This window comes from Notolepis coatsorum (genome assembly GCF_963971535.1).
Source record: "Notolepis coatsorum genome assembly, chromosome: 9".
In the NCBI taxonomy this organism is placed as follows: domain Eukaryota; kingdom Metazoa; phylum Chordata; class Actinopteri; order Aulopiformes; family Paralepididae; genus Notolepis; species Notolepis coatsorum.
This window is the reverse complement of record NC_140173.1, coordinates 113,373,292-113,390,530: the sequence shown is the minus strand read 5'-3', so window position 1 is coordinate 113,390,530 and position 17,239 is coordinate 113,373,292. Positions and strand designations below refer to the sequence as shown.

The following is a 17,239-nucleotide window of genomic DNA, read 5'->3' as shown; positions in this document are numbered from 1 at the left end:
CGGTACTCGAGAAATTATGGAGTTTTTTTTTTTGGGGGAATTTAAACGTCCCAAACTAATCTTGTTGGCCGTTTTCTATCTCTCCTCCCTCGGTCTCTCTCTGCCTGTGCGAGCGGGCTGTGCTCTTACACACACACTCACTCACACACACACACACAGGTGCTGCCGAGTACAGACAGCTCTGCTCTCGACAGCACCCGTGTGTGCGTGTGTGTGTGTGTGTGTGTGTGTGTGTGTGTGTGTGTGTGTGTGTGTGTGTGTGTGTAAGAGCACAGCCCGCTCTCGCAGGCAGAGAGAGACCGAGGGAGGAGAGATAGAAAACGGCCAACAAGATTAGTTTGCGACGTTTAAATTCCTCAAAAAAAGTCTGGGTCTATTTTACTAAAGTCGATGCTGACAACGCTCGTTGCCACAAGTGCAACAAGACATTTGCCAGTAATGTATAAGCGCTGGTACTTGTCAATGTGGCTGGCGTGGGAGCAGCTAACGTTATAGCTCCGAGTAGAATAATGGCCGACAATCCGGAGGTAAATAAACGAACAAGAGCTTCTGATTGGTGGTAAGAAGAAGAGGTGGGTGCAAGCGGAGGGACGTAATTGGCAGATCGACTGTCTGCCTCCGAATGTAACGTGACTACGTCACAGCCAAGAAAGGGAGCGCTGGATTTGTGTAAAACTCCCTGTTCCTAAACCACACGCTGTCAGTCATACCACAGTACTGGCAAAACGGGAGGAGGCTATAATAAAAACAAGCGCCCTTCATCCAAATCCACCCACAACGGATTTCTTTTAACCAAAAAATGTATTATATATTATCGGAGCTATTAATAACGGTATCGGGTTTATCGGGATGACGTCATAATTGCTGATATCGGCCCGATAATTATCGTGCATCCCTAATTATTATACATAGGGATGTACCCTTTGAGCCTTCCACCATTTTAACTGACCTTGACGGACGATATGTTATAGTGTCGGGCAGGCTGCAGAACATTCCGGTGGTTTTGGCCTCAATATATGCACCAAATTGGGACAATGATAAATTTGTATCTAATTTATTTTCCTCGATACCTAACCTTAATGATCATCACATAATTATCGGAGGAGACTTTAATCAGGTCCAAAACATAGAACTGGACAGGTCTTCGGATAGACGTACTACCATCTCCAAAGCGGCGAACATCCTAAAATTTCATATGGAACAGCTTGGCCTTATAGACCCTTGGAGAGCAAAATTTCCTACCGATAAACTTTTCTCCTTCTTCTCCCATGTCCACCACACGTATTCGAGGATAGACTTCTTTTTACTAGATGAAAAACTACTACATAATGTAGTCTCTACTAAGTACCATAGTATAGTCATTTCCGATCATTCCCCTGACATCCGTTGAAATGAACTTCCCCCAGGGTAGAACACCCTCTAAATTTTGGAGATTCAATTCCCACTTATTATCTGAACCTGAATTTAAGGATTTTATTCATGCACAAATAAAAATCTTCTTTGAGATAAACGACACACCTGAAGTTAGCAGTGACATGCTCTGGGAGGCCTTTAAGGCATATCTCCGCGGACAGGCCATCTCCTTTACCTCTCATTTTGGGAAGCAGGAACAATCCAAATTAACGGGTATATCAGATGAGATTAAAAGATTAGACATTCAGTATTCGTCTAAACCCACACCTGCTCTATATAAAAAAGCGACTCCAGCTTCAATCACAATATGATTTGCTTTCAACTAGTAAGATCGAGAGACTACTCCTGCACACCAAGCAACGTTTTTTCGAACAGGGGGATAAGGCCGGAAAATTACATGCGTACCAAGCACGAGTGGCGAGTGCCTCTAGACTGATTCCCAGGATAAAATCCCAATTAGGTGTCACTACAACAGACCCTACGGAAATTTCTGAAATTTTCTCTGACTATTATTCCAAACTTTACACGTCGGAGTCTTCCCAGCAGGACTGGGATCGCCCAAACCCCCTCAAGTCTCTCAAGTACCCTCAGGCGAATAAAGCGGAAGCTGAAGAGTTAGGCATGCCTATAACCATCTCTGAAGTGACTGAGGCAATCAAATCTTTACAAAGTGGTAAATCACCCGGGCCAGATGGCTATACTACAAAAGGTAAAGACCCTCTCCTTTGTAGCAGTTACAGACCAATCTCCCTCCTGAATGTGGATTGTAAAATATTGGCTAAGGTCCTTTCGTGACGTCTTCAGAAGGTGGTCCCGTTCCTGATAGACCCGGATCAGACGGGTTTCATCATGGATAGGCAATCCTTCTTTAACACCAGAAGGCTGTTAAATATCCTTTTCACAACCACGACTGGCGCACCAGAAATGGTACTCTCCCTGGATGCTGAGAAAGCGTTTGACAGAGTGGAATGGAGGTACCTGTTCCATACACTTGAGAAATTCGGTTTGGGACGGGGTTTTATTTCATGGATAAAACTCCTATACTCGTCCCCGGTGGCCTCGGTTAATGTGAATGGTACCAAGTCGGGCCAGTTTGCGCTTTATCGCGGCACTCGTCAAGGATGCCCGCTTTCTCCCTTGCTCTACGCGCTCGCCGCAGAACCTTTAGCCATATGGCTTCGCAGTGAGGATAGATTTGAGGGGATTGAGAGGTTCATAAACTCTCATTGTATGCTGACGATCTCCTACTTTATGTCTCCAATCCGTCATCGTCCATCCCTGTTATCCTGGATATTCTAGAACAACATAGGCAGCTCTCTGGGTACAAACTTAATCTCCAGAAAAGTGAATATTTACCTGTTAATGCATCTGCTGAACGGCTTCCTCAATCGTTTTTCCCCTTTAAAAAAGGGCCACGGAAGGATTCACATATCTAGGGATTTTTATGGCCAAATCACAGACTGAGCTCTTCGCAAAAAAATTCCGTCCTCTGCTGGATCACTTTAAGTTAGATCTGACGAGATGGTCCTCTCTCCCCCTCTCGCTTCTGGGAAGGGTTAACCTGATAAAGATGGTGGTCTTACCCCGATTTTTATACGCTTTTCAGCATATACCAATATTTATTAATAAAGCCTTTTTCACTTCGATTGATCAACTTATAGGTTCATTCCTGTGGGGTAACAAAAGAGCACGTATTAAGAGGACGATCATGCAACTTCCCAAATCGGAAGGGGGTTTGGCTTTGCCCAATCTTCGCTATTACTACTGGGCATGTAATATAAACAAACTCCTTTACTGGGGCGGCTACGTGGCATAGTGGGCAAGGCGCTCGCCACGAATGCAGAGACGCTGGGCTCGCCTGTTCGAGCCCAGCGCTCCACATTGCTTTCAGTTTAGCTGGTTGTTCATACTAATACACATTGGCCGTATTAGGGGGTGGGAAACTGATGGGTGGGGATCGGGCGTTGTGGACAGCGACTCCTACAGGTCGGTTGGTGCGCCTGCGCAGTAGAATCAGGAAGTGTCGGGGGCAGCGTGAGCCTCCCACGCGTTACTCCTCGCCACTGAGAGATCGAGCTGCGCAGGTGAAAAGATGCGACTGCTGTTACCTCAAGTACCGGAGGGGACTTGTGCTATGTATGACTTAGTCCACATTGCAGCCGGCTTGTGGGAGGCAAGAAACAGCGTTCGTGACAGGGGAGGGTTGAATTGGATGATACGAAATTGGGATGGGAGAAAATATAGAAAATGGGAGAAAAAGTGGATAAAAAAATTAAAATCCTTTACTGGAGGACCAGGAGGGAGGAAGAAGACCAACCCCAATGGGCTCGGATGGAAGTCTCCTCTTCAAAGTACTCACTCTGGTCTGTGGCAACATCCCAACTACCCATTTCGATCCCTATTAAACAGGTGGCTCGGAACCAAATTGTAACAGATACTTTGAAATCTCTCGCAATCACCTATTCTTACCGTCCTGCTCTGATCCTGTATTCAGAAGCTGGGCGAACAAAGGTTTGCTAACCATTAATGACCTCTACTCCGGAGGTGTGTTCTCGTCGTTTGCAGAATTATCAAAAAAAATTGGTCTCCCAAATTCCCACCTTTTCCGTTTTTTTCAGATCAGACATTTTGTTCAGAACCAATTCCCACAATTCCCTGGCCGTCCTCCAGACTCTAGGACTGACCCTCTCCTATCGCTCGGTACCGGGCGGAAAGGGCTTGTCTCAATTATATATGATAAAATATTTTGGATGAACCCAACTTGCTTAGACTCCCTAAAAGCCAAATGGGACGAAGATCTGGGAATTATCATTACAGATGAACAATGGGATCATATATTAGATCTTGTACACACTTCCTCTATATGTGCAAGACACAGTTTGCTGCAGTGTAGGATCCTGCATAGGGTTCACTACACCAATGCGAGGTTAGCAAAGATATACCCGGATAGAACGGATGCGTGTAATAGATGTAAACAATCTCCAGCCAATTATATGCACATGTTTTGGACTGCAATATTTGATACACTGAGTAGGGTCCTGGGTGTGACGTTAGACCCTGATCCACTCACTGCCTTTTTCGGTATCCCGAATACCCCTTCGATCGCATCTAGGGCTGCAAAACGAGTTGTGGCGTTCACTACCCTCCTCGCTAGGAGACTTATTCTCTTTAAATGGATGCACCCTTCCCCACCCACTCACACTCACAACAGATGGATACATGAGATACTACATTGCATTAAGCTTGAGCGAATCAGATTCTCCCTAAAGGGCTCCCTTGAAACATTCCATGTGACCTGGCAACCATTTCTGCAACACATCGATACCCTGACTATCAATGAAGAGACTTAGAAAGGATAGAGCTTTACACCTCTAACTGCACTTCCTTATCTTTTATTATTATTTTATTCCTATTTTCTAATCCCCCCCCCTGTCCTGGTATGTATGGGTGTGAATGAGACCCCCGGGGGCTGGGTGGGTAACTGGGGGAGGGAGAGGGGAACAGGGGACACAGCTGCAGAAGATCAAACTACTCAAGAATTACCACAATACTATAGGCAGGGGTGGGGGAAAGAGTGAAATAATCTCATTGATGACTTTCTTCCACAGCCACGCTAGAGAGTTTTCTTTGTGTTTTTAGTTCTTTCTTTACCTCTTTTTATCTAAATATTTGTGCATAATACAGATGGGTCTGATTGATATTATTATTGTTTTTTGTTTTTCTTTACCAGTAGCATCTATGCTGTATGTTTGGATATTTTGCGGATGTGTTTTCAACAACCTCGGTGTGGGGGGGATGGGGTGGGTATGAGGGAGGGGGAGAGGAAATGAAAGGGGAAAAAAAGAAAAAAGATGGAAAATGTACGATGTTGACAATTGTAAATGTACAAATTATTTTTCCTGTAATAAAGAAATTAAAAAAATTTAATTAAAAATATTCAGAATCGATATGTATCGATATTTCGATATTTTTGACAACACTAATAGTAATAGTAGTGGATTTGATCAAATAATCATGTGGGTTCACCACATACGATCATGCAGAAGAACCTCTTTTAAATGTAATTCTCACCAGAAATTTTCCTAGTTTCTCAGGACAAAACTAATTCAGAATGGAAAAAAGCATAAAAAATTACTAATCGACTAACAACTATCTTTGCCAACTAGTGATTAATGGACTATGGACAGTCGTGGTTTGCATCCTGAGCTCCTACCTGTCATCCTCCTGTCCGTCAGTCAGGTAGGCCAGAACCCTTCTCTCCAGGTAGGCCTCAATAGACTCTCCATCACCACAGCCTTCATCTCCACCCAGCAGGTCCAGGACCAGGGGGCTGAGCAGCACAGCCTCAAAGTCACCTTCCAACAGTGACTGCAGCAGAGGGCCTGACTCTGAAAACAAACGGGACGTTTAAGTGAGTTTGTCGCAGACATTAATCATAAGAGCTCTCATTTGCCTTCCAAATCAAGCCTGTAAAAGCCTAGTTGAGTTTTTTTTTCTTTTTCATAAACCCAGGAAGTGATCAAGTTTGAGTGTGAAGCAGGGTGTTGCTTAAAAAGAGCATTGGCGCTCAGTGAACTTAGCCTGGGTTAAATAAAGGTTTGAGAAAAAAAAGAGGAAATTGTGTTTCTCAACAATCTTGCATGCTTTTCTCCGACCTCCCTCAACTCATTGGTGAGCCAGGGAGGGGAAAATTAAGCGTATCGCTGCGCCTCCTCGCCCCCAAAGCCCAGAGCCAAAGTACTGCGCCTCCTCGCCCGAGCACTGCGCCACCTCGCCCCCAAAGCACTGCGCCTCCTCGCCCGAGCACTGCGGCACCTCGCCCCCAAAGCACTGTGCCTCCTTACCCCAAAGCCCAGAGCACTGCGCCTCCTCGCCCGAGCACTGCGCCACCTCGCCCCCAAAGCACTGCGCCTCCTTACCCCAAAGCCCAGAGCACTGCGCCTCCTCGCCCGAGCACTGCGCCACCTCGCCCCCAAAGCACTGCGCCTCCTTACCCCAAAGCCCAGAGCACTGCGCCTCCTCTGCACAAAGCCCCGAGCACTGCGCCACCTCGCCCCCAAAGCACTGCGCCTTCTTACCCCAAAACCCAGAGCACTGCGCCTCCTCGGCCCAAAGCACTGCGCCTCCTCGCCCCAAAGCCCCGAGCACTGCGCCACCTCGCCCCCAAAGCCTAGAGCACTGCGCCTTCTTACTCCACAGCCCAGAGCACTGTGCCTCCTCGCTCCAAAGCACTGCACCTCCTCGCCCCAAAGCCCTGAGCACTGCGCCACCTTACCCCCAAAGCCCTGAGCACTGCGCCTTCTTCTTACCCCAAAGCCCAGAGCACTGCGCCTCCTCGCCCCAGAGCACTGGGCCTCCTGGCCCCAAAGTCTAGAGCACTGCGCCTCCTCGCCCCAAACAAACCCAGAGCACTGCGCCTCCCCGCCCCAAACAAACCCAGAGCACTGCGCCTCCTCGCCCCAAACAAGCCCAGAGCACTGTGCCTCCTCGCCCCAAACAAGCCCAGAGCACTGCGCCTCCTCGCCCCAAACAAGCCCAGAGCACTGTGCCTCCTTACCCCAAAGCACTGCGCCTCCTTACCCCAAAGCCTGAGCACTGCGCCTCCTTACTCCAAAGCCCTGAGCACTGCGCCTCCTTACCCCAAAGCCCTGAGCACTGCGCCTCCTTACCCCAAAGCCCTGAGCACTGTGCCTCCTTGCCCCAAAGCCTGAGCACTGTGCCTCCTCGCCCCAAAGCACTGCGCCTCCTTACCCCAAAGCCTGAGCACTGCGCCTCCTTACCCCAAAGCACTGAGCACTGCGCCTCCTTACCCCAAAGCACTGAGCCTCCTTGCCCCAAAGCCTGAGCACTGCGCCTCCTTACCCCAAAGCCTGAGCACTGTGCCTCCTAGCCCCAAAGCCTGAGCACTGTGCCTCCTCGCCCCAAAGCCTGAGCACTGTGCCTCCTCGCCCCTAAGCACTAGTGTTGTCACGATACTGGAATTTCGACTTCGATACGATACCTTGAAAAGTATCGATACTTCGATATTATTTCGATATCAAAAAAAAATATATATATATATTTTTTTTTTTTTATTATTTTTTTTTTTTAAACAAATGTAGCTTCTCTCTGGTACTACTGTATAAGAGAAGATAAATATAACACTTTTAAAACCCTTTGTTTATCTTTAGATCACACATTTAAAAATAACTGTTCATCTCACTTCAATAATTTTTATTGCAAATGCAGAACATGGTGTAACTGAGGGGTACAATTCCCTGACTGTATTGAGAGTATGGTATTATTAAACCACTACTTAGTTATGTACTTTAATTACTGGCCATACAGTACATGAATATATATGGTGAACACCCACACAAGAATACGGCAATGACACATAAAGTTCTATTTAGAGGGTATTTATTATTATCAGAGCAAGCAACGTTAGGTTACAGATTGAGAATTATACTCGCGCTTGTAAGGTGAAGAACACACGTAAAGTAGGTCAAGAGCGTAAGTCAATGAGAATAGTAAGATGGGTCTAAACTGACGCCACCTGTAGCATAGCAATTACATAAGGCACACTAGTACCAGCTGGAGACACTGGGGGGTTCCCTCCGGGTGTAAGGCCGGCAGGGTAGAGGAATGTTCGGATGCAAAGTCTGGGTCAACGAGGAATAACGAGGTTCCAGATAGGGCTGGGCGATATGGAAAAAAATCATATCGCGATAACGATATGATAATTTTATTTTATTTCTCGATATCGATAATTATCTAATTGTTATAAGTATAAAAAAAAAAAAAAAACATATATATTTTTTTTAACAACAGATGTATGTTTATTTTGCAGCAATTCTTTGTCATTGCCGCCATCTTTAGTGTTACATCCCCTCACACTCCAGTTCAGAGGAGTTGAACAGTTCTGGCTCTGCTAGTTTATTTTCGATCTTTTGGCGCTTTTTTGGTGGACAAACCACCGCACATGTGCACTGTGACTCGTGACTGGAGTTTAGTTCTGCTAGCACACATAGCCTACTGTGTACAGACGGTTTCAAAATGTATTTTAAATTAGAAAGCAAACAAAATAAATGGACAAGAGAAAAAGAAATCTGAATTTGGTCAGTATTGTCATTTGGACAAGCAAAGCCATTACTTTAAGTTGCAGGCAAGAAAGACAAGTCTGTCCACTGTCTCTGGTTTTAAAACTGCCCTGTTGCAGGTAAAAAAAAAAAAAAAAAAAAAAAAAAAACGATTTTTCGATTTTTTTTTTATTTCGATATTCGATATCGATTATTAAAATATATCGCGATATTTATCGTTATCGTTATATCGCCCAGCCCTAGTTCCAGATACAGGAACCAGTGCAGTACTCCCTTGATTGGTAGACAAAGCAACAGCTATAATCCAGTATGCTCGACAGCATGGATGAAAGCTAGCCAGCCTCCTCCTAGAGGCGGGCTCAAGGGATGATCCTCACGGGGGGTAGATCCCACACGATAGTGGGGTAGACGGTTCTCTGCTCCAGCAGTCACGGTACCAAAGCAATATAACCCAACCAGAAAAGGTTCTGCAGTCGCCGGTGTAGGTTCTCCGGTGTACATATCCAACGGTTCTCGTCTAGGACTCCTAGGGTGGGGGCACGAGTTTAGGCCGCCCAGCCTGGATAAGTGCACTAGCTATATACACGACGAACCGGTGGTAATGCTGGTCACTGAAGAACGGTAGCCGCACGATACAATATAAATGATAGACTATTACTTCACATTAGAATAAGTCGAACTCAACGGTACTGCGTTAAACTCTGACACTAGCAATCTATTCGCACGCGGTTCTCAAGGCTCTATTCAGGGGCAAAGTTGCCCACTTCACTACACGTTGTCTCGTGGTGAAGGCATCAACGTTTTAGTGCTAAGTGCTGCTGTATCCACCTGCGCCGTATTTATACGTAAGGTGAATTATCTAGTGCCAACCTCAGTTGTGTCTCGTATTACTGCGCAAACCTGGACATGTTGAGACATGCCTTGGCGTTGCCTTTGAACTTGCCATTGGGGGTATGGTCGTTGGCGCCTAGGGGTCGCTGTCCAATAGGAGAGCGAATATTATGGTCTGGTTTGTACCCAGGTAAAGGGACATTCCGTGTATATATACAAAGAATATACAAGGGATATCAAACGATATACAAATATTATACAAGGGATCTCAAGCAATAAATATATATATTCGGTTTAATCTGACCCTTTGTAACACATGGTATTTTCTCAAGCAGACAGATGTAAACACTGTAATCTGTGTTGCATGTACCTGACAAACTGAACTGTTTGTATTACAGTTAGTAACAGTTTCGATTTTTATTTAAAGATAACGAGAGAGAGAAAGAGAGAGGCAGGCAGGCAGGCTGGCTATGCTCGGAGCATTTTAGTAACGTTACATTTTCAACAAGATTGCTATTTAAACACTTGATGGAAACGGGGTAACGTTAACCTTATGTCGACTGTAGTATTGTATGACCTCGACATAACGTTTAAAGGTTAACGTTACTCCGTTTCCATGCAGTATTTATAAATGGGCAGCTAAGCTAACGGAGCTAACTGCTAGCAGTAGCTAACGTTAGCTGAAAGCTGTAACGTTACAACGAATCAGCTGTTGATATTATGCGCCATCAGTAGACAACGTATCATGTATTAAACTAGAGTTAATGGTTTAATGCTTCAGTCACAGTGACGTTGAAAGAGCAGCTGTCACGAACCTCTCATTTCTTTATGGAGATCCGCGTTGGCACTGCTCTAACACCGCTTGCAAATAGCATTGGGGCATCATTAGCTTGTCCTTCGTTGTTTACTTCAAACCCGAAGTACCTCCAAACAGCACTTCTGCTGTTTTCTTTATCCACAAGCACAAGTCGCGGAGGCTCTGCATTTACCATCTTCTTCAGCTAAAATGTTTTGTTTACAAACTGAAGACTGCTCTGTGAGGGGGAGGGCTGGAGGAGGCGGAGGGGCAAGCGTGCTCTGGAACAGCGCGTCAACAACTTGCGGTAGAACACTCGCCAGCTGGTACCGATACTGCAGATATGTATCGATACTTCGATATTTTTGACAACACTACTAAGCACTGCGCCTCCTTACCCCAAAGCCTGAGCAGTGCACTGCGCCTCCTTACCCCAAAGCCCTGAGCACTGCGCCTCCTCGCCCCAAAGCCCCTCAACAATCCTCTACACCTCATTTCTCGTATATTGTTTTGTGCTGATCTAACTCTATATTCTCATTAAGCAGATGAGCATGTTGAACCATTTTCCGTTCCCCACAGATAAGCAGAGAGAGAGAGAGAGAGAGAGAGACAGAGATAGAGATAGAGACAGAGACTATGTGTTCTCAAACTCACACGGGGCAGAGTTGAAGAGGAAGGTGGTTTATAAGAGGACACGAGGCTAGGATGCCGTGGCGTCTCAGTCGGGAGTAATTGTGTTGCCTGTGTGTTCAGTTTCAACGTCTCCCCAGCTTTCATTAGCTCTTTATTTGAGCAGGGAGGAAGGCAGGGCTCATTACCATTGATTGCATTGTGCCCCCCTGGTGGGAGGGATGGAGAGAATCAAGAGGGGAAGAGGAGAAATTGGTAGGTGTTCGGTTAGCATCACAGAACACAACATATGGCTGACCTAAACCAAATCTAACTTGAGTAATAGTCTTCCTCTGTGCAGTAGGGATGGGCGTGAGTAATCCATTACTCTACGTTTCAAGGGAACAGTGTTTTTTTTTTATCCACTTTTTCTCCCATTTTTTCTATATTTTCTCCCATCTCAATTTCGTATCATCCAATTCAACCCTCCCCTGTCACAAACGCTGTTTCTTGCCTCCCACAAGCCGGCTGCAATGTGGACTAAGTCATACATAGCACAAGTCCCCTCCGGTACTTGAGGTAACAGCAGTCGCATCTTTTCACCTGCGCAGCTCGATCTCTCAGTGGCGAGGAGTAACGCGTGGGAGGCTCACGCTGCCCCCGACACTTCCTGATTCTACTGCGCAGGCGCACCAACCGACCTGTAGGAGTCGCTGTCCACAATGCCCGATCCCCACCCATCAGTTTCCCACCCCCTAATACGGCCAATGTGTATTAGTACGGACGACCAGCTAAACTGAAAGCAAATGTGGAGCGCTGGGCTCGAACAGGCAAGCCCAGCGTCTCCAGATTTCGTGGCGAGCGCCTTGCCCACTACGCCACGTAGCCGCCCCGGAACAGTGTTTTTTATGATATTTTTGGTTACCACTCAATTTGGATATTCACGATCGCATCGTATTGTTACTTCAACTTGTATGTTGTATGCCTTTTGCGGTGGAAATGGCAGACGTTCAGTCATAACATGCGTGCGTAGGGTGTAATAATCTAACTAGTGCGCAATGAATGACGTTCAAAATATAAATAACTTCTCTTAAACCACTATTCGTGATTCTGCCTAGAGCCAGGACTCGACAGTGTGCGTTTCACTCGCATTTGATAACTTCCATGTCTCACGTAAATTCCAGCTGGAAGGAAGGGGCTGAGCCCGATACCCAATCTTACATTTTAGAAGCTATGACATCTAGCTAATAGCTATTCAGCCCTGTGTTCTACAGCCTGCGACAACTCCTCTTGCGAGTCGCGCTGTTTCTATGTAAACTCCGTGAGCAACGGGTCCCAGGGTTAGAAATTAACATTTTTTTTCAAGGGCTTTTTTTGCCCCCCTTAATTGATTTTCGGGGGCTTTTTTTTGTATTTCGGGGGCACTGAATTTTTATGATAAACGGTAGGGGTGGGACGGTTCACAAAATGGACGGTTTGGTTCGTATCACGATTTTGGGGTCACGGTTTTCAGTTCGATATACGTACATTTTTATTAAAAAAAAATTTAACAGTCAAATCTAAACATGTTTCTCATTTATTAAAAATAAAATAAAAGGTTTACAGTGTTTACAGCCTTAAATAATGTTTGGCACACAAAGACATTTGTCGTATTAACTTAGTGCAAACAAACAATATGCTCAGCCAGCACTAGACTTTCCTTTCTTTAATTAATATAAACACACAAAAACAATGTCAACCATGTTTAAATTCCCTGATTGTCAGTTCTTAATGGAAAGATTTGTTTTCTGCTTGAAATTATTATGTTTCGGTCTACATTTATTTAGACTAACATTATTTAAATATTGAGTGCAACTGTGGTGGATTACGTAATTCGGTGAGTTGGAACTATCTATGGGTTGGCGCCGGTTCCCCACGGACATTTTAGCATGTGGCACCTTCAGCTCCGGTCACGTTATGAGCAGTTCATAACATCAACAAGCAGCGCGAAAGCGATAATAGTCCCGGTTGGAGTTAGTAAAACACAGTTGTATGTTAGCCTTCTTGGATGTTAAATAAACGCCTATCATTGTCTTTAAACACCCCGCCTCTCAGACTCCCATTTCCTCCTCTGCTACAGTAGCTAGTAGATACGGTGTTAGCTGTTGTTGTGAAGGGCTAGCGAGCTAACAGCTACAAACATTGTACAAACTGCTAACGCTATGGCAAGATGTGTGTAGGCCTATGTAATGTTAATGGCTATGTTTTTAAAGTCGTAATGAAGATTGATTTATATTGTGCGTGCCATTTTTACACAAACTGACTAGCACCTGGCTGGCTGCAGTGCTGCTGCCTGCAGCCAGTGCAGAACACCGGCTCCGCCAAATGAATTTTTTTATTTGCGCGTCATCTGAACCGTACGATACACAGACGCTCCATTACCGGATAAATATATATAATTAGTAAACTGTCGGGGGCATTAAGTGCCCCCCTTAACTGATTTGAGGGCATTTTGTCCATTTTCAAGGGCATTATGCATTATGCCCCAAGCCCCCGTTAATAAAAAGAAAATATTAAAAGTATCGTATCTCCTGTGCTGGCACAAGCACTACCATAGCGTGGAGTGGAGAGATAACACACAATACATTTTTTTTTTTTGATCCACTTTTTCTCCCATTTTCTATATTTTCTCCCATCCCAATTTCGTATCATCCAATTCAACCCTCCCCTGTCACGGACGCTGTTTCTTGCCTCCCACAAGCCGGCTGCAATGTGGACTAAGTCATACATAGCACAAGTCCCCTCCGGTACTTGAGGTAACAGCAGTCGCATCTTTTCACCTGCGCAGCTCGATCTCTCAGTGGCGAGGAGTAACGCGTGGGAGGCTCACGCTGCCCCCGACACTTCCTGATTCTACTGCGCAGGCGCACCAACCGACCTGTAGGAGTCGCTGTCCACAACGCCCAATCCCCACCCTTCAGTTTCCCTCCCCGTAATACGGCCAATGTGTATTACTGTGGACGACCAGCTAAACTGAAAGCAAATGTGTAGCGCTGGGCTCGAACTGACGAGCCCAGCGTCTCCAGCATTTTGTGGCGAGTGCCTTGCCCACTACGCCACGTAGCCGCCCAACACACAATACATATAATAATTCATGGAGATATACTAAAAAGCTATTTATAATTTTTGGCCGATAAAAGATCTCTGGCTGGTAGTTTTTTTTTTCTTTCTAAAAAGTAAATTTTGTTCCCTGTTTTTTCAGTATTTAGTTACAGGCATGGATACATTGTATGTAATGATAAACAATGTGATAGTAACGGGCGGGTGTTATATTATTTCAAGATAATAAAGTAGCTATAATGAGCCAATAGATGAAAAGCAGTAATGGCATGTACGTTACTCACCCTACGTACAGTAGGCATCCACACTACACCCTTTGAGAATTTTGGCCCAGGCAAGTCTAGCGGTTCATCCAAGCACATTGGAACAGGACACTCGATGCATGTGTTGTGCCAGATTATGTCAGGGACCCGATGGACATCATCAATACTAGAAATCGCGATCAGAAAATTGGAATATTCTTTTTGGAATAACCCCAATCAAAGGGAAGGACTATCTGACGTCAATTACACCTTGATCCTACAATGATTTCATATCGATCCAGCCAATCAGCGTATGTAGTAGGGCTGTCTTAAATGCTTCGAAGCTTCGAACGTTCGATTCGATGGCACAAGCTTCGAACATTAAAAAAAAAATCGAAGTTTATAAAAAAAAAAAAAAAAAAAAAAAAATGTTACTTCGATTTGTGTGTGTGTGTAGGTGTGTGTGTGTGTGTGTAGGTGTGTGTAGGTGTGTGTGTGTGTGTGTGTGTGTGTGTGTGTGTGTGTGAACTACCCATCCCAGTTAGGACAGCCGAATCCCGTCCAATCTTTCGCCGTCGACTAAAGACTCACTTCTTCAACCATTATCTGAAATGATAATAAAAAAAATAAAAATAAAATCTAACCGTGACTAACCTTACTGTCATGCACTTGTCCTAATAAACTAACCTACACTGTAACACGCAACACTTTGATGAACATTGTTACTCAGCTGATAGAGTTGTACCCTTCTTGCTGTCTTGTCGTACAGAACTTGTAAGTCGCTTTGGATAAAAGCGTCAGCTAAATGACTAAATGTAAGTGTGTGTGTGTGTGTGTGTGTGTGTGTGTGTGTGTGTGTGTGTGTGTGTGTGTGTGTGTGTGTAGGTGTGTGTGTAGGTGTGTGTGTGTGTGTGTGTGTGTGTGTGTGCGCGCACCTTGTAGAATTCCACACATAAGAAAGAAAGATACTGGGATGAATAAACAAAATAGGAAATAAAATGTAGAAATGCATGCAATACATAAATAAATATGAATCTCCATATATGAAATATAACATTTAGATAAGGTGCTACTGAGATGTTTTGGTGAGTTCTTTGTTTTTTTGTGGAAGTTGCCCTTCTTAAAAATGCATGAACATTCACTGATAATTAGTCTGTAGTGGAGTCTACAAGGTCTACATTGCCGGACCATGTAGAATCCGGACCTTGTAGACTGACATAATTCTGTGCATAGTTTAGTCTACACAGGCCATATTTCAAATAATCAAAATCTTACTTCATTCATCTTAAACATTCTTGATTTGGGGGATTGGTAGTTCCCATGAAATCTGAAGTTGTTCAAACGACAACAGCGATCCACCTTGAATTAAATCACACAGCCGAGTGAAACCTTGTTGGATGCGTCAGTCACGAAAGGGGCTACTTAATTAATTAATCCAACCCACTTTATTTATAGAGCACATTTAAAAACAACAACGTTTACGAAAGTGCTGTACAAGTCCCACAACATAAGATAAAAAAAATATATATATATTTTAAAAAAATTTAAAAAAATATTTTTTTTTATTTTTTTTCGAAGCTTTGAATTATGTTGATTGATGTTTTCCTTACCGCACAAATTTGCAAAATATTTCCTACCGCCGCGGTTATTACCGCACGCACACAAAAAATAAAAAATAAAAGTTTGAATGCATTTTTTTTTTAGTAGTAGTCTACTCTTTATAGCATATAGCCTGCCTCTAGTCTAAATGTCTATCTTTAGAGGATGACTTTGCAGCATGAATATTGTTTGGGATTCGGCAAGCACGCATTAGTTATTGAAAGTGAAACACGGATTCGAAGTTTCCCCTCTGGTCGTGCGCAGTTCACTCGGTGTCGCGGGCAGGGGTGGTTACCCCTAACCCCCCCGACCCTTTCTTATTATTATTACTATAAAGTTACTACTTTATAATAAAGGCATTCGTTTTGTGGCAATAACATTATATAGTTATACGTTCAATAACATCAGCGTATTTACCGGACCATAGCAAGGCAAGCAATACTCTATTCATATCTCAGTTCCTTTCTTTGCTCAGAGCGTGCTGAGTTGTCCCATTCTGCGGACTGTTAATAAAGTTTTCAATCAGACAAGTGTATAGAACGAAGGGCTTTTATTATAACATTCGTTGCAGACAGTAAAATCATTATGTCTCGTTTAGTACTCCTGAGGAGCGATGGTAGTCCACTCCGGCGGAGAGTTAAAGCTAACGTTATTAGCCGTGTTGTGATGAGCTGACATTCAGGACGTAAAAAACTAATACGCGCTTGCCGATTGGTGGTAACACTGCATGACGCTACAACGTGTGACGCGTCTCTCTTCTGACCAATCAGTGGTCTGCAATGTTTCACGTGACTTTTCTGGTACCCAATAGGGTCGCTTGGAACCTCGATAGAGGAGTAGGGTATATCTGCAGAGCCGCAAGCCCAACGAGAGGAGGGTAATTTATTATTATTATTATAAAAAACAGCGGTGACGCGGTATTCAGCCTACTCTGCGGTGGCCGTGATGTAACAGCGATACCGCGGTAATGCGGTAATCGCGGCAGCTCTAATTGGAGGCGTTTAGAGCGCAACGATGATGTTCATTGGTTATGGATTATTATGAGGTGCAAATGGGAGGAATCATAAGGGGGGAGTCAGAGTTCGGCTTGTGCCAGTGAGTGAATCAGCAGATTGCAGAATGATTTTTTTTGTTTTGTTTACTACTCGCCAGTGTGGCGAGTGGCGAGTGCTCTTCATGAATCACTCGCCAAACATAAATAATACCCGCATTTGGCGATTAAAGGGCCTAATTTCCTCCCCTGCCTGTGTGACCTAATGCATGGCTGTATCGCACCTCCAGCCACAAGCCACTGAGGAGGAGCAAAGATGAACATAATATCAGATTCAGATTCAGCAACAGCTCACATATACCCCCACATATGACTACCTTATATGCCAAGCCTGTCGGATCATCCATTATTAACCAGTGGCTCGCTAAATTTGGAACTCCCACATAGGATAAAAGCCATGGTTGTGTCATCATTCTGGAGCCTCTCAGCCCTGTGGAGGGCTGGGGTCCAGGACTGTTCCTCGTTCTCTGTGTGTTCCTGTCAATAAATACCATCGATTGAATCCACCTTTGTCTCCTGA

At 44.6% G+C, this 17,239-nt stretch overlaps 1 protein-coding gene across 1 annotated transcript in view; it reads right to left on the bottom strand.

Moving 5' to 3' along the window:
* Positions 1 to 17,239, bottom strand: part of ttc27 (tetratricopeptide repeat domain 27) — a 427,052-nt gene that overhangs the window by 399,065 nt on the left and 10,748 nt on the right. The window contains exon 2 of the mRNA XM_084322115.1: positions 5,627 to 5,801. Within this exon, the coding sequence (XP_084178241.1) occupies positions 5,627 to 5,801 (175 nt within the window). The remainder of the gene's footprint in view (positions 1 to 5,626; positions 5,802 to 17,239) is intronic.